Source organism: Cydia pomonella, chromosome 8, assembly GCF_033807575.1.
Source record: "Cydia pomonella isolate Wapato2018A chromosome 8, ilCydPomo1, whole genome shotgun sequence".
In the NCBI taxonomy this organism is placed as follows: domain Eukaryota; kingdom Metazoa; phylum Arthropoda; class Insecta; order Lepidoptera; family Tortricidae; genus Cydia; species Cydia pomonella.
The window spans coordinates 2835954-2854920 of NC_084710.1; the positions used below are offsets into that span (position 1 = coordinate 2835954).

General features: G+C 40.3%; 1 protein-coding gene across 2 annotated transcripts in view; it reads right to left on the reverse strand.

The window, feature by feature from the left end:
- Positions 1-2448: 2448 nt before the first annotated feature.
- Positions 2449-18967, reverse strand: part of LOC133520391 (aminopeptidase N) — a 29673-nt gene continuing 13154 nt past the window's right edge. For both annotated transcript variants that reach the window (XM_061854783.1, XM_061854782.1), the window contains exons 9-16: positions 18201-18351; positions 17619-17830; positions 16219-16402; positions 14842-15037; positions 14067-14341; positions 12724-12923; positions 8106-8420; positions 2449-3260 (exon numbers count right to left, since the gene is read on the reverse strand). In XM_061854783.1, the coding sequence (XP_061710767.1) occupies positions 3014-3260; positions 8106-8420; positions 12724-12923; positions 14067-14341; positions 14842-15037; positions 16219-16402; positions 17619-17830; positions 18201-18351 (1780 nt within the window). In that variant the 3' untranslated portion in view covers positions 2449-3013. The remainder of the gene's footprint in view (positions 3261-8105; positions 8421-12723; positions 12924-14066; positions 14342-14841; positions 15038-16218; positions 16403-17618; positions 17831-18200; positions 18352-18967) is intronic.

Consider the following 18967-nt stretch of genomic DNA (forward strand, 5'->3'; position numbering starts at 1 on the left):
GACTTATAGGTAGGACTGCCGGTGAGGTTGCCAGAGCTCAGCTCAACGAGGGGGGGCGGGTTTAGGGTCGGCAACGCGCATGTAACTCCTCTGGAGTTGCAGGCGTACATAGGCTACGGAGACTGCTTACCATCAGGCGGGCCGTATGCTTGATTGCCACCGTCATAGTATAAAAAAAGGAAGGTAGTAGTAGCGTAGGGTGGTAGGTAGAAAGGTGGGTATGGGTCCGTTGGCTAGTTGGGTGGGTGACATTCGAAAAATCGTGGGTCACTTCAGGATGACACTAGCCCAGGACCGGGATAAGTGGCGTACCTACACAAACAGACGCCTATGCTCAGCAGTGGGCGACTGGAGGCTAAAATGATGATAATCATGAGGTAGGAAATGCCAACAGACTTTTAAATGCAAAAATGCAGCGCCATGACCATTGCACCAAAATTGAATATTCAATATATTTTCTGTTTCATATGTGGCCATTCTTGTCTATACGTGGATACCTGATTATTGGACTTCAATATTGTCGGGAATCGTAAAGTTCCCATGACACGTTCTTGGTATTTTTAAGTGCATGTTTATTGCCAAGCCATTTTACAGTGAGTTTTGATTTCTATCATTCTATTACACTCAAATTATATTCATTAGTATTATATATGGAATAATAATTACATCAATAAATTGCTCTGAGAATTAGCGTAAGGTTTATATGTAATACTCTCTTACTATTCATAAGTGCTTGTTGCTAGGCCTACATGAATAAAGTATATTTAAAAGCGCTGGTGGCCTAGCGGTAAGAGCGTGCGACTTGCAATCCGGAGGTCGCGGGTTCAAACCCCGGCTCGTACCAATGAGTTTTTCGGAACTTATGTACGAAATGTTATTTGATATTTACCAGTCGTTTTTCGGTGAAGGAAAACATCGTGAGGAAACCGGACTAATCCCAACAAGGCCTAGTTTTACCCTCTGGGTTGGAAGGTCAGATGGCAGTCGCTTTCGTAAAAACTAGTGCCTACGCCAAATCTTGGGATTAGTTGTCAAAGCGGACCCCAGGCTCCCTTGAGCCGTGGCAATATGCCGGGACAACGCTAGGAAAAAAAAATTTATAATAAATGAAACAGTCGACTCGTCAACACTAAGTAAAAAACCCTAATCTGAACGGGAACTTTCTAAGTCAGAACTTGCATGAGAATCTCATAAAAGATTCCAGAAATTTTGGAAATTTCGAGAATATTTTGCAATTTGCACATTGCTATTCGATAGTCGGGAAGCAAAATCAACATTTTTTATGATATTGGAAGCAAAAGACCTAATTAAAATTATAAGGCATTATCTTAGTTACAATATTAGATACCTATTATTAGGTAGGAATCGCTAAATAACATGCTATTCGATTATATTGCAATAGTGTCAAAAATTCTAATACGAATAATATTTCATTGTAGGAGAGACTGGGGAGACTTGGTCACCTAAATTATAAAACCATTATTATACATTTGTCGGCAAAATAACTATTCTAAAAGGAACCAATCGATATTGTAAGAAGTTAGAATTACTATTTTAGATCTATTTTAAATTTAATCTGGTTTTATAATTTAGAGGACCAAGTCCCCCTAGGATCTCCCCTAGAGAAAAACTCGAATCGCCCAGTTACGAAGTTTAGTCTGAGGGTAAGGAAAAACTAATCTAACTATCTATTCCACTAAGGTATCGTTCAAATATTTGATGTGAAAATCGAGTTTGATCTAAGACCGTGTACATTTTTTCGAAGGTGCCTAAACTTAGATATTGAAGTAAGGTCTAGTAAATACTGGCTGAGTGCTTAGGATCAAAGACTAGACATTCTTAACAAGCTTGTAAACATTTACTTAACGTAAATTAAATGAAACTTTAGTCTAAATAACATTATCGTATTTACTTAACTCGCAGATAAAAGGATCTTTTAAAAATGTATGCGTGTAATTCCCTAGAAATCGAGTATTATTTATTTAATAGGATTGATTTGGTAAAAAAATATACGCCTACGTAAGGCTAAGATATATTTTAGGGTTCCGTACCCAAAGGGTCAAACGGGACCCTATTACTTAGACTCCGCTGTGCGTCCGTCCGTCCGTCCGTCTGTCACCAGGCTGTATCCTGTACCTCATGAACTGTGTAACTATCACAGCCAGCCAGTTGAAATTTCTACAGTTTAAGTATTTCTGTTGCCGCTATAACAACAAATCCTAAAAACAGAATAAAATACATATTTCTTTCCAATCTCGAGGTTCTCATCCAATCACCGAAGTTAAGCAACGTCGGGCGGGGTCAGTACTTGGATGGGTGACCGTTTTTTATAGATAATGGTACGGAACCCTTCCTGTGCGAGTCCAAATCGCACTTGGCCGATTATTTTTTAAATTCCAATTAAGTTTTAAGCACAAATATTTTTGGGCGAACAATAAAAATACGACAAAAATTAAAGCCTTTATTAATACTATTTTATAAATACAGTTTAAACCTGTTATCCGATATAAATAATCAGATCAGGCAGGGTAAGAGAGCTGTTTAAATTAAGCTCACTTACCCTAACTGGCCTTCTACACTCACTGCACTAAAGTATTAGCTATTGGATCTATGTGGAGACAATATTTGTGTTAAGGTTTAAAGATAAATAATAATCCTTTGTAGTAATATGTATATAAAAAGTTGAGCATAAACATAAATTAGTTAGAATATATTTCAACAATTTTCAGCTTATCGTTTTAATCGTACAATGTAAACTGTTGAGACTGCACAAATATCAAACAACTCATTTACGATCTGTATCCCTAGTGTAAATTTGATCGACATCATAACGTGACGAACGCGTTTGCGTTAAGTCTCATTTTGTATAGGATTTTGAGTTTCCAAAACGTCCCGCTTGGCGCGCTCTTTCTAAATCCAATACAAAATGAGACCAAACGCAAACGCGTATGTCACGTTTCGAAATCGAATTTATTTACACTAGGGGTACTGATCACATTAAATAAAATAACCTTTAAATATTTTTCGAATTAGCGAGATACAAGTCAAGCCACGCCTCTATAACTGGTAGATTTTCGGTGGACCACTTCGCTTCCTCACGTACGTTTCTCATAGATTTCTCAATGATGTGCTCGGCCGAGCCGAACTCCCCTTGATGGGCCACGTAAAGGTTGGAGACCAGCTCCAAGCCCTCTTGAGTCGTGAATTGCGAGGTGGCTGAGGTGATCAGGTTGTCCCAGAGATTCGTTTTGCTGCCGAATCTGTGAAAGATATTATAAGTATATTAGTAGGTTGCTCCAGAACACGAGTTATCGACGTAGCTTGGAAAGCGACCAAGCTGAAGTCGGACTGGGCTGGTCATTTTTGTCGTATGCCGAGTGAGCTGTCGGCTAAGATTGCCAGCCTCCCTGCTGCAGAGACGAGGCGAGCTAGATTCCTTTTAAAAGAATGGCCGAAGACTGCAGCACAAAACCGGGAAGAAAGGAAAAAGAGGGGGGAGGTTTTTGCCCAGCAGTAGGATACAACAGGCTCTCGATAAAAGATTGCTATCTAAGGGATGAGCCACTTTCAGCGCAGGAGAAATGGAAATATATTAAAACAAGAAAGGAATTGGAACTCTAAAAATCTGCTATACATCTCGCTCCCAACGTTACGAGTACGTCAATATAAGATCGAATGACATCTCATCTATTTCTAAGTCCAAATCTGCCACCGGGAGGCCCACACCTACCATCGTCCACAGCTGTTAACTGCAAATTCGTAACCTTAATGCAAAGCACAAATAAGTGCAACTATATTTAATTTTCTATTTGTTAATGTTTTGTTTGTATTCTAATATTTAAAACGATATTAGCCACCCGCACGAATACGATTGTTTATTAATTCAAATGAACATAGAAAACATTGGCATGCTGTTTGTGTTTCTAAAATTTGCATGCCAAATGGCTGAATATTGTTACTCACTATTTATAAAGACACATTTATATAGGTAAAAAACTTAAGTAAGTCACCTGTTGTATGTAGTTGTGACGTGTTCGAATAGACATTTGTTTTGTTTGTGTGTGTCTTTTAAACATGCATTGTCTATTCGAACACGCCACAACTACATACAACAGGTGACTTACTTAAGTTTTTTACCTATACATACATATTCTTGTGAATAAAATTATTTTATTCTAAATACCGGCCGCTCTCTGAAACTGTCCCAAGATTTGTAACTAGCCTAGCATGGGCCTTGACCTCTTTGGGCTGTTACTGCACCTATGTCTTTAACGCTGGTCTGGACAGTCTTCTTTATATTAATGTCTAGAGTGACTAAAAAACACGTGACTCAAACCATGAAACAAGGTTTCCTTTAAAATAAAATAATAGCTATGTAATATTGTTAAATAAATAAAAATAAAGATATTAAGATTCACCCATAGTGAGTTAAGTGTAGCTTTTTGTACATTAACGCTTTAATAACGAGTACTTATAAAAATATGCCAAAATGTGATCACTTAGTAAGGTTCGAATGGGCATATCGGCTACAAATGGCGTTATTTTTATCGAAGCGCGTAATACTTATTTATAGAGATGTGCCGACTAGTCGCCGACTAGTCGGGAAAGCCGACTATCCGGCCACATTTATAGTCGGCGACTAGTCGGCAAAATGAGCCGAATAGTCGGCTGCCTAGATTTTCCAAAAAAATAAGGAAATAAAATAAAAAACCACCATACTCGAAGTGTTTGTCGATTGGTATCAGTCCACCTCGCGAAATAAGTACTTGGCATTGATTACACTTCACTTTACTTGAATCATCTTCAACATCGTCAAAAACTGTACACGCGCGTGATTTTTTTTTAGACATAATGTTTATAAAGATCACTACTTGTTTATTTAAACTTTTAAACAACAATTACGATTAGTTTTGTATGTTTTTCTAATAATAACACACCGGAGCAACAAGTAAATCGGAAAGGTAAACAAAACTAGTCAAAACATGAAAACGCAACCACGTGCGGCAGCGAATCAGGCGACCCGAACGTTCCCGATTACGCCCGAACTTAGGCGAAGACCATAGTCGGCTACGCCGACTAGTCGGCCACCTGACTGCCGACTAGTCGGCTAGTCGGCCAAAACCGTAGTCGGCACATCTCTACTTATTTATTAAACATACGAGTTTACGAATAAAACGGCAATAGAAAAGGCTATTCGCATTAATATCCGTAATTGGTACCAATGCAATTAATATCCGAAAACAATATTTTTCCAAACAGTCCGGAAAAACTCATTTGGCCGGGATAAATTCAAAACGCAATGGATATTGCATTATTATGAATTAAAACGGTTACCGCAATATTCGATGGCTAATACCGTTTGATTTGTGGGCTCTGATATTGCAATACCGGATCAATACCTGCAAAGATGTATTGCAGCGTAACGTAGACGAGTATGCAGGTATCAAATATAACATAGATAGCTTTCTTATCATCATCATCTCCTAGCCGTTTTCGACCACCGCGACTGCGTTCTACCGCTGAGAGCGTCGCTGGTGCGCTCTCAGGTGACTGATATAGCCAATTTTTGCAAATGTACGACCACACTCGTTGCAAGTCAGCACCTAAGCTTCTTATACATAGGTATAGGTAGGTTTGATTCATTTAAAAAGCTTCAGGCGGAGATTTATTTAAATTCAAATTCAAAATCGAATCGAATCGAATCGCAAACTATCGAAGAATTTTGCAGCGTTAAACTTATTTATTAATGCCCGGGACCCGTAAATTTCATGCCGTTGACGCAAAAATGAGGAAGTTTATTTACAACACTACAAATTTAGTTAACTTAGGTAAGTTTACACTCGTTTTATTTTTTTACGCGTGACTAGGTAGTCACGCGTAGTAAAATAAATACTTGTTACGTAAAATACACTGTTAAAAGTTAAAAGTCAAAAATATGTATTATTTAATAATCTGGGGGCACGGGGGTGCCCCCGCCAAGTCGAGCAAAAAAGCGGCACAGCCGTACCATCCTTTTCTAAAAGCAGTTCTGGCCATTTTCGACCCCCCCTTTAAATTCGTTGTGGATAAAACTAGAAGCCTGAATTTTCAGTAACCAAGCAGGCATTATATAAACACAGTATATTTCAAATTTCATCAATTGGAACCAGCAGTTTAAGAATTATAACTAGTCATAGTTTCTTACTTTTGTCACTCACTCAGTGACTGACCGATCATCAAAAACGAATTTAATTTACAAAACCCCTCACATTATTAAAGACGGCCTACGTTATATGGGGGCACGGCCGTGCCCCCACCAAAACGAGACAAAAGGTAAAAGGCAGTGCCTATCTTTTCTCGGCACGTTTCGTCGTATTTTCGAACCCTCGTAGTTTCGGCTTGAATAACGCTATTTAATATTAGCAGAATATTTTACCACCCTACTGAAACACATTTAACTATGCACACAAACTACGCAAACACATTGTGTATTATGTAAAGTCAGCAACACAAGTTGCTACGCGGACGCTCAAAGCGAAGCGCAACTCTTGTGCTCTTCACAATAGAGATATCTATCATTCAAAGTCCTTCTTGTGAGTCAATACTTGTTGTCAACTGTACATGTACATACACGTATCCGGTTTTGTGAAATAGTAGGTACAATACTGAACACTGTTTATTGATCATTTATAAGCTTTACTTCCAAGAGATAAGGTATACAAGTAGTTAGTCGAATGTATTCATATTAGTACAATGAGTCCCGGGTCCGGATGTGACACACAAGCGTGTCTACGAAACTTAATTTCCGTTCACAGGTTTTAATTAATGCTTTGAATATTCTTGTTACATATTCTATTACTTAGGGCATACTGATAATTTATGGAACTGGCCACTTAGAAAACGAAAATTAAAAAACAACAATTATAGGGTTTGAAAAAGGAACTCTCTGGCAGTATATTACTTTTTAATTTAAGATTACCAAACAGTAGGGCTAATATGGTCGGTGTTTTATCATCTGTCATCATGTCTGTCACGTTCTAACAAGTATGTTAGTGCGAAAGTGACACGAGACATAACAAGTGATAAAAATGCGACCATGATACCGCCGCAGAAATTGAAAATAGAATGGAAAACCGATGTTCTGAGAATGACCCAACAACATTCACTTGAGATTCTACGAGTAAAATGCTTATTAAAAATTAAATCTATTGACAGTATTGACACGTATTGGACTTAAATTTGTTTCATGTATAAGAGGACCTAATATTTAAACCCACAATCATATCTGTGTGGTTGGAAGTGGAACACAGTGCTTTTTAGGGTTCCGTTTTTTGCCATTTGGCTACATTATAGATTCGTCATGTCCGTCTGTCTGTCCGATTATGTCACAGCCACTTTTTTAAATTGTAGTAACTGGTATACTGCTCCATTCCGCGGGTGCTATAAACCGCGAGGTGTACCGGGTGTAAAGGTGCCTATCACACTTAGTGCATTACCACGTTGCATGGACCTTTGGATCCGTAAGAAGATTGGCAGTTTGTAAGTTTCCTTAACGTTAGATGATCAATTCTTACATACAATAAAAAACTTTGAACAAGCCAATTCGAACGAACACTGACATCAGAATGATATATGGATCATGTTTTTTCAACGGTACAATAAGTAAGATACGGTCAAAGTAATCTTTAACCAATGTTCATAAAACTGGACAGGAACGTGGTTCGTGTAAAACAGTTTCTAAGTACAGTCGTCATGAGATATAACAGAGCGGCCGAGGTGCTCAAAGACATCTGTACACGCTCTCTAACGCCTTGACAATAGAGGCGTGTTCAGATATATGTGAGCTCTTTGGCCGCCCCGATATTTCTGATGGTGACTGTATAAACATGAGAAGGTTTGACTAGGGAGTTAATAAAGTGCACAAAGATGTGTGTGTCCCTAGTCTATAAATAAATAAATAGGAAATTATTAAATTGACTAAGTCCCACAGTAAGCTCAAAAAGGCTTGTGTTATGGGTAGGTACTTAGATAACGATATATATTATATTATATTACCAGGATTTGAACCTGGGGCCCACTAGGCCAGACCGGTCTTCTACAGGGCGAACTTGAAGTGTTCAACTTACTTTTCTTTCAGCACGCTCCAATTCTTATCCAAGAAGAAGAACAGCGTCTCATATCCCTGAGGACTGCCATTCAGCATACTGAAGATCAGGAACAAATCCGTCTCCGTAAAGTTACCGTTCCCCTCCAAAATTGTCACATTCAGGAGTCTGTTGATCTTGTAACTGTCTACTGGACAACCAGCAAGGGTCTTCAGGAGGTAAGTTCTCTCGCTCTGTTTTCTGGAGGGGGGGAAATGGATGACTCGCTGGAAGCCAAACTCCCATTCCTCTTTTGTGCCCCATTTGAAGACGGGGCATATGTACTGATTGGCGATTCTGTAGACAAAAAAAGGAGTATCTGTATTTTCGGGTAACTATTGCTATTGGCCTACATATATACTAGCGTACATACCTACTATTATAAAAGATATCTTAAAACTAAAAATACACAGTTATGGCTGCGATACATTTCACGACCCCGCAGTGTTGGAGCCGGTTGCGTTGCCTTGTTTCATATGGTTAAGTAGGTGGCATATCAATTGGCTTGGGTCAATGTGAATTCCTGTAAGGGCGAGAGGCAGCCTCACCGGTTAGAAAGGGATGAGAAATAAGTATAATACTTATTCATGCTAAAATAGCTGTCTCATCTTCTTATATGTCTACTAGCAATACCTTATAAGAGACACCCCACACTAGCGTCTTCCGAGCGTCGGCGTCTAGTCAAATATGGCTGCTGCTTGACGCGACATTGGCGCAAGTGCGCAGCAACGCCATTTTCTATAGCGCTGACTAGACGCTGACGCTCAAAAAATGCTAGGCTCTAAATAGGTACTAAGTTAGAAAACATAAAGCGACGCAGTTCGACAAATAACAAAATTGAACCATCAGATATATCGTACGCCAATGGCACTTAAAAATATCTGAGGAAGCACTTTAATGTCTTGAGAATAGAGCCGCTGTTCAGATATTTGTGAACACCTTGGCCGCTCCGATATTTCAGGTTTCGTTTCTACTGTACATGTGAAATCAATCATGCCCTGTCCTGAGGATGTCAAAAAAAGTCTTCTTAAAAGACAGCTAATTAAATTACATATTCAGTGCCTCGAACCGGGATTTGGGGCCTATTTATAGATTGAATCGATATTGTAGGGGAAGTTGCTAAAGCGAGCGGTTGTTTTATGCGATAAACGCAGCGTTAAACGCATGCGATCAACGGAATGTGGGAAAAATGAAATCCTAAATCAGATAATGTATTGACACCATATTGTTTTACGCGGTCAACGCGTATAAGCGTGTTGTCATTTTTCACACATTCCATTGAACGCATACGTTCAACACTGCGTTTATCGCATAAGGGCCGATTTTTCAAACATTAGATAAAATTATCTGTTAGATAAAGGTAACACGCTCCCTTTCTTTCACAAGTAAGAAGAAAAGGAGAGTGTTATCTTGATCTGACTGATAATTTTATCTGATGTTTGAAAAATCAGACCTAAAACAACCCTCGCGCTTAATACTTTAGCTAGAAGTGTATTCAAATTTTAAAAATATAATTTAAATAGAATCCGATTAGGGCATCCAATATCGGACGATTCTCAATGCCGGCATTGAAATCCGATATTGGCTTACAATACCGGAAGATACCGGTCTTGTAATATCGTAAATATCAGTCCAACATTCCGGTAGTATGGGATTCCGGAATTCTGGTATTCATGCTCTAAATCCGACCACGATAAGTTTTTATGCCAAGTGCTTCCAGACCAATACGACCTTCAAACCTTCAAGAAAAGAGCTTGAGAGTACCCCATACAATTCTGACAATGCAATGAGTTGCAAACCCCTCTGGTGTTTCGTCTGCTCGTTTGCCTCATATATCATAAAAATAAACTCTGACACAGCGCATCAGTAGGAGACGAGCGCTATATCATGTCTCGCCAATCATCATCGTTATATTACTAGGTAGGGCGCATAATGTTAGTAATAATGTTATGTTATATGTTGTGTGTTATGTATGTACTTAGTTGTAATTTTAGTGTGTAAATGTCAATAAAGTATAAGTAACTATTAAAAAATAATTCTATTAACAAATAGAATGTGGAATGCTTAGTTTAATAAGCGGGCCAAGTTGCCCTTAATCCGTCAAAGGGAGTTACAAACAGTACGGATGGAAAGTTGACTTCAAACATGAAAATTATGCACTGATGCACTTGAAACTATGTCAGGTACTATTATTAAAATTTCAAAGGAGGTTTCTGCTTTTAGCTCGCGTCATAGGTGATCTGAAATAATGTTTTCTGTCAAAAATTTCAAAAATCCGGGCAGTGCCAGTAGAAACTGTGGCTTAGCGGTAAGAGCTCGCGACTTTCAATCCGGAGGTCGTGGGTTCAAACCTCGGCTCGTACCAATCAGTTTTTCGGAACTTATTTACATTCATTTGATATTTACCAGCTTTTCGGTGAAAGAAAACATCGTGAGGAAACCGGACTAATCCCAATAAGGCCTAGTTTACCCTCTGGTTTGGAAGGTCAGATGGCAGTGGCTTTCGCAAAAACTAGAGCCTATGCCAAGTCTAGGGATTAGTTGCCAAGCGGACCCCAAGCTCCCATAAGCCGTGGCAAAAATGCCTGGACTCCGCGAGGAAGAAGGTAAAAAATCCGTGCAGTAACTTTTGTTCAGTGGAGATCTAGTGGCTGGTTGTTAGATGGGCGAAGAACAGAAAGCCGTCTTGATGGTCACATTGTATTTAATGATTAACGGCACAAAAATGTACTTAACATGGCAACAGATTGCCCAATCATCGAGAATGGAGCAAACGTTAGAACGAACGAACGAACTGTTGGAGTTGCCAACATCTATAATTTGAACATTTGCGGAGTCGACAGTCATATCGCCACAGAAATGTTGGTGTACTCTGAATCCAAATGGTACCCTAAGACCCTATTTTCGCCACGAGTCGACAACGGTAATTTAGGATAAAGGTCTCATAGTGTCCTTTGTTTTAATGGAAAAACTTCCATGCCACATTGAGTCAGTTTCCGACAAATCTGCACAAACAAAAAGCGATCATTATATTTCCTAAACTTTACTACGTTTGCTCGGACACTGAACCTTATTATCGTGAGATAAGGTTATTTTTTGGCTGAATAATTTAAGAGATACGATATTTAGAAAGTCAGAGTGTTGGTATTCGAATCCTATGAGCAAGGCGCATTGAAACGCTCACCCCTTTGTTAGATTAGTGCCAGCGACCGATCACAGAGCCAACAAAAATAGCAGAAACTGTAGGCCTTAGTGATTTACACCATTTTTCCCGAAATCGGAATCGCTTAGCGGCCATAATGCCACAAAGGAAGGGAAAGACCGTTAATAAGGTGTGTCAAATGATATGTGATAATTGAGTGCTTTCCACGTTTCAAACGGTTTCTTCGGGGAAGGGATTTTGGGAAGGTCTCGTGTTTTACGAGTCGTTGAATTGCAATTTTCAGGTGAAATCGCAACGGTGCGTAATTTGCATTAAATTTATCGTGCTATAAAAGATACGTTTTTATCTACCTATGAATGTACGACACATGAGACATAGGGTGAAGCGGGGCAGTTTGATACACCTAGTTTTTGAAATTGATTTTAGGCCCAACAATTAACTTAAAATACAATATTTTTGACTTAATTGATAACAAATTTACTGAAGTACGTAATTATACATAATATCTTTTTAGGGTTCCGTACCAAAAAGGTACAAAAGGAACCCTTATGGTGCGACTCTGTCCGTCCATCTGTCACAATGCTATTTTGTATGTATTTATGCCCAGTAATAGAGATATATATTGATTTTAACAAATGTCAAATTAATATAAATTTCTTAATAAAATTACCTTTTTAGGGTTCCGTAGCCAAATGGCATAAAACGGAACCCTTATAGTTTCGCCATGTCCGTCTGTCTGTCTGTCTGTCTGTCTGTCTGTCCGAGGCTTTGCTCCGTGGTCGTTAGTGCTAGAAAGCTGAAATTTGGCATGGATATATAAATCAATAAAGCCGACAAAGTCGTACAATAAAATCTAAAAATTAATTTTTTTTTAGGGTACCTACCCTACACGTAAAGTGGGGGTGAACATTTTTTTTTGCTTCAACCCTACAGTGTGGGATATCGTTGGAAAGGTCTTTCAAAACTAATAAGGGTCTTCACCAAACATTTTTTGATAAAGTGAATATATTCGGAGATAATTGCTCCGAAAGAAAAAATAAATGTGTCCCCCCCCCTCTAACTTTTGAACCATAGGTTCAAAAAATATGAAAAAAATCTTGGAAGTAGAGCTTAAGAAAGACATTAAATGAAAACTATAGCGGATATGATCAGTTTACCTGTTTTTGAGTTATCGCAAAAAGTTTCCCCTTCATAGTAAAAAGACTTACTTTAATTAGGTACTGATTATGCAAATTTGCCTATTTGTTTAACTCGGGTGAAAGGTACCGTTTCATCCCTTGGTTAACAATTTACTATACTTTAAGCTCCAGTTTAGCTTATTGTGACGGAAGAGTAACTACGGAACCCTACACTGAGCGTGGCCCGACATGCTCTTGGCCGGTTATTCATATTTCCAGCAGCAATGCACTCAATAATCAAACAGCTATAAATACTCACGGGTTCCCCTCATCAGGGTTCTGCGCCTTCATCCACTTGCTGTACTGCTCCTGAGCTTCAGCCACGCAGGGCTGATAACCAGCCTTGCAGAGGAAGGTCTTGGTGTGTGCGCGGAGGTGCTTGCGCCAGGGTTCCTCGTCTTCCTTCTCCTGTTTTACCAGCTCTTCGTAAAGAGGGGTGAGGAGGGTGCGGACGTAGGCCTGGCGACGGGTATATATCGGGTTAAAGATTTTTTAGAATAAATACATAGTTGTTTTGTTTTTGACCGTAAAAGCTACCGATTTGACGCCCTATCATGTACCTACACACATGATTTGACGAATTTCAAGAAAAGTTAATAGTTTCGGAGAAATCATCAACATTTAGCTCCATATATTGAATTACCATTAATACTTTTGCACACTTCATAGAAGCACAATGACCCACTTTCAGAGCATAACATATGAAAAATAGGTATTATATCGCCGTCTATTATAGAAGCCCTGCGCATATGAAAACAAAGCAAAACCGCGTCTAAAATTACACCAACCTTGATGACGTGACAAGGAAGTTTACATAATATTCAGGCACATAAAACGGCGAAAAAACAATTTATATGGATGACTGGCAGTTTTCGAACTTATCTTGAGCGCTAGCTTTCTTTTCAACTTTTGTAAGATTTGGGTTCGAAAGTAAAATACGTTTGCCTTGGCTATTTTTGGAAATCGTTATGAAACTTAATATACATACTATTAAAAGTATTAGAAAATTATTTAATTTGTTTTTATTTTAACTAGAAACACTACTATATAAACTATAAACTGAAATAAATGTCATATACTAAGAAAAAGCAACCAAGGCCTCCAGTGCCCCAGGCTGGAATCGAACCAGCATCTCTGCTATCGCTGCGCCTGAGCCATTCGGCCACCGACGTCACGGCGGCATAGGTTTCTAAGTTTATACATAATATAGGGACCGTGCGCGTTGGAGGGTCTGCCATCTTGTGGTCTGAATCGGAACCATAAACATGCACATTTCCACGTCAAGTGTTTTCTTGTGCATAGACGGTTCTGCCATCTTGTGGATTACATCGGAACAATAAACATCACATTTACGCTTCCGCCAAAAATCTGACAGCTCCTGTGCTGCATCCTACAGTTCATGCACGCTCCCTATACATGTTACTTTAAACAATTAAAATATTTTTATGAAGAGTGTTCTTAAATTAGTTTTTTTATCGTGCCATCTCGAGCAAAAGCAAACATGTTATTGATTTCTTTTGCCAACTGTGCTTTTTAGACTTTTCGCGTGCTGGAAGATAATATTTTGTTCAACTAATTAAAATAATATGATTTGTCACTAACCTGGAACTTATTATGCATACACTGGCAAATATGTCCACCGATGTGGTCGATCATGGTGAACACAGGGTCCCAAACTAACGGGTGCCTCTCATCCTTAAGGAACCATGTCATGTTCAGGGCTGTGGTGAAGGACAGTTCGCCAGCATAAGCGAGGTTCCAAGCGTCATGGAGAAGCTTGGCTCTGGTGAGTTCGGGGATCTTAGTGCGGTCCTTGCTTTGAAGAAATTTGGAGAGAAGGTTCCAGTTTTCAGTGTCGTAGTTTACGGGGAAGGGGGCTGGAACGATAGATCATATTAGATAAGACAAGAATACCGAAAACTTTTCACATGAAAGAACCGAGTTTACAAACAGAATGTCATCATTTTATGCTTTTCATCAGCAGTTTTACTTCACCAAACGTCGCGTCCTGGGAGCAAATGCACGAGTTATTATAATCAATAAACTAATGACTATAGATAAAACAGTGAAACACTACGGTATCCAGGATTTCATCATCAGATTTGGATGACAAAAAATTACATAACATTTTTGTACGCGCAAACTGATCATATAAGGTGTGGTTGCTCTTAATTGAGCTTAAAAAATTTCAAGTTGATCTCTGATCTCTTCTGAATTCATAAAACTAATATCCAAGGGCCATAAAACACTGATTCTAGCCGCGTTGACAACCGTTCATTTAAAGACCATTGCCATCCGCCATCTTCTCGTGCCCTCGTGATGGAGCTCATTCAGTAGCACAGTTCAAAACTTAATACACAAAAACTGTGGATCTCACCGATTTCCTCAGGGTTGACAATGATGAAGTGCTCCTTGCCGGGCATGTTAGGGACAGTCAGTTCCTTGTCATGCATCCAGGATGTTGGGAACTTTGTGAAGTCTAGCTGGTCTCCACGGAGCACCACTGCCGGAGCGCGCCACACCATGCTCTCTGCGTCTGGGACGTCGTGGGGTCGCTCGCGGAGATATACTTTCTACAACATCCATAACAAAATTATTGAATAGCGACCAATTTTCAATTGAAATTAATTCTAGAAATTCCAATGCTTGTCAAATTTCTTAAACATTGATCTATGTTTAACACCGTACGTCACTTTACAGCGTCATATCTTATGGGCCGACCGCAATTTTTTTTTAGAATATTACGCCGTACGATCGAAGGCCTTGCAATATCAACTTTGTTTCTTATTACGATCAGAAACCGATACAATACGAAGTTTTAAAATATGTATGAGTCTAACTTGATAATAAAACTAGTTCAAGTAGCTAACTTATTTTTTGCTATCCAAGTTCTGACATTGAGAAATCCGCCGTACCTTATCTAGAACCCTATGCAATCGACCGACCGCGTATCAGATCCGAACCCAAAAGACTAATGGATACTTTTCATTGGTTAAATGTCCGTGAAATTTCTTTTTTACATGAATAGAAAATGCGAGCACTTTATGGAATACGATAGTACTTGGAAACACGACGGATTAAATTGAATGATTTAGTATTCTGGAAAAATAGGTTACGCTTCGCGTACTCGTATTGATATCGACTTTCATAGATTTGATCATATAGCTTGAAATTGCAAAATACAGTGTAAAATTGAAATCGTGAATTCAAGTTTATTTATTTAGCAATTGTAAATAATCACAGTTTTCGCTTAGGCATTGGCATGAAATTAAAGAAGAAAATATTAAACCTCATACTAAGTTAGGAACGTACTGGCTGCATTTACAATTTTGAGATGTAATTAATTTAGACATTTAATTACATAATTAACACACTGATACGGATCCGCAAGGTAATACAGTATATGAGCGGAATAGCGCTTTGCACATATATAGCGATGTCCCGCTTGCTTGAACACCTGAGTGGCGTGCGGATTCGCATCCAATGTTATGACCGCCCAACGATAGAACATTTTTATCGATAATTAATGAAAAAACTAGTTTTTTTAATGCTTGCTTATCTTATACACCTATGACTCACCTGTTTCATCGCCGCAGTATTAGCCTCATAATTCGTCTCAACAATGTCCAGCGTCAGGCGATCCTTCTCGATCCAACTTTTGGCAACTATGTTCACATCGACGCCTTCCGGCCATTCGGGCATCCCGATATTAGAATTAGATATCATGGCATCCACAAGCCCCCTAATAACTAACCTGTCTCAACACCGCAGTTTTGGCCTCATAATTCCTCTCAACAGTGACCAGCGGCAGGCGGTCCTTGTCGATCCAGCTCTTGGCGACAGTCTTCACGTCGACGTTCTTCGGGATCTTGCCATCGACAGCCGCGGCTGCGTTCAGGGCCGACCAGATGTCGTCACCGGTGAAGGTTTTGAATTTGCTGCAAATTAAGAATGGATACTAGAAGATGCATGACGAAGACCCTTTGACCGCCACACCTATCATGCGTCTTCGTGAATCTTGTCAGAATGCACTAAGGTTGATTTAGGCTTTAGGTAGCCCCCCCCCCCCCCCCCCCCCGCGGGTTGCCCACCTTGTCGTGGTGGAGGGGCTTAGTAGCCGTGGCTTGGTCTCCCACGGTGAAGCGAAGAGGCAACCAGGGCCGGCCTGTTTGAGGTGCTGGCTGGCCCGAGAAGGACGCTCCAAGTGGGCTTGATAAGCCCGCTTGTGACGCGTTGGAGGTGGACCGTCGAGGAAGAGGAGTGTCGGTATTGCGGTTAGCCGTTCTCCCTATCCTCGACGGCCGAGGTGGGATCGCAAGGGAAGAGGCGTGATGGTATCACGATGCGCCACTCTCCCTATCCCCTGCGACCTTGGAGGGGCCGTTCCGCTGTAGCGGCGTTGGTGGGGCTGCAGAGGAAGAGGAGTGTCGGTGTTACGGTGTGCCGTTCTCCCTGTCCTCTGCAGCCGAGTTGTGGTTTGCGGCAGAACCATGGACCTCATCTGCCGCCGGGCGCTGGGGAGTTTTCTGGCGCCCGTGGCCTCCTTGTGGCGGGCTCGGGGGGGTCCGCTACACTGCAGGACGGAGGCCGAGGAGGAAGGCGCGTCGAACCATCTGGCGCGCCTCGCGTGAAGGGCCTTCGGGCATCCGCGAAGGAGCCGCTCGCGGGCGGCTGCCGCCGGTGGGGTCGCGGATGAGTACGCGAGTGTTCCCGTAACCCCACCAATAAGGCGGCGAGGTGGCATATGGGGGGTTTTTAGTGGGTATACCGTGGGCCTCATTAGCCTAGACGGGAGTCCCACATAACCACTCGGGTCACCCCCCGCACCCGGGTGGTATGCGGAATGCATTTTCCCCCCTAGAAAAAAAAAAAAAAAAAAGGCTTTTGGTAGCCGCATGCGTTAATTGACGTGCTAGGCGGCAAAGGGTTCATTGTAGCGAGCAGGGCAATACTAGTACCATAAAGATTTTTGCAAGAATGTCCATGGGTGGAAATCATGTGAAAAAGTTTAAATGCACGGCGTTGTGCAGGTTATACACTATTTTATTGCCTAACAATTGGCGAAATATCATGAACAGCTCATCAGCCAGTATAAATCCAGTTACTGTAACCCAAAACGGCCAGAACAAGATGATGAAATTGTGCATCACTTACTGGTCCTCAATGAACATCCTAAGTCCCTTCCTGAAGGTTTCGCCTCCCAACGTGTAGTTGAACATCCTGAACAGCAGCTCGATCTTGGTACACGTCGTCTCTTGCTTCATGCCCGTGATGCGGGAGTGGGGGTAGCGCTTGCTGAACTCGTAGTATAAGGAGTAGAGGACCGTCATCGGCCATTTGCCTTCCATTTCTGACCCGTTGTTGATCTGGGGAAAAATTGGGAGTTAAAATATTATGGACCAGGGACTTTCCGTTTGATTCCAACAAGTATGGCAAGTTACAATTACTGAATGAATACAATGAATGAAAATGTAAGATAGAGCTTACAATCGCTCCTTTAAGATATGAAAAGTTTCCATCTCAACGGTTCCTGCAGTTTGGCATTCAAAAAGCATCTCGTTAATGTGACTAGATCTCATTGATTGATTTGACCCAAGAAATCCAATCAATTATAAAAAGACAGATCGAGCATATAATCCTTCAATTTACATATTGAGAAACCTTGAAGCAAATCTTAAAATTAAGTAGCCTAAAGGGAGTTGGACGCCTTAAATCTATCTCACCAGAGACGCTTACTTTGAAAGCAGTCTCAGCAGCTAAGTATCCAACTAGCGCCTTGTTGAGGTGAGCGTCGGACCACCACGCGGGCGTGGCTAGGGCACCCATCCACTGGTACGAGAGTTCCTGAGCGAGCTGGATGTAGCCGCGGCTGCTGAGATCACTCTCCCTAAAACAAATGGGTAGTTGAATTATTTGGAACAGCGTGTCTCTGAAATACTTGTAATTTGTGTAAGTACAGTCAGCATCAAAAGTAACGGATGAAACAACGCGCCAAGAGTATCTGATATTCTGGATAACTTTTCCAAATATAGATAAATCTCTAAAGTTTACATTCTAAAGTATATCTTTTACCGTCTTAATTGTTCTACATATAGAACCACTACATTTTGTTAAGCTGTTACAGAATGGTAGATACTTTTGAAACCTTGTTTGATCCGCTACTTTTGATGCTGACTGTACCATTGCAATTTATTATCTAGTGGGATTTTAGAGTAACCCGAGCTTTTATTGACGAGAAACTTCTTCCCTCCCTTGCTTTGGCGCAAGGAAGGGGGCAAAGACTAGCCTTATTTAATAAGTAATTTTTCTATCGTCCTTTCCATCCGAAAAGAACTAGGCAAGTCTATAAATTATAGTTTCTTATATAGGTATCATATAAAGAGTAGATCCTGTAAAGAGTGACCTAATAACCTCTGTCAAATCAGTTTGGTAAACATTATTTCTTAAATGTTTTTTGTACTTACGCCATAAATTTACTTTTTCACCTTGCTTGTCTAGGTCTG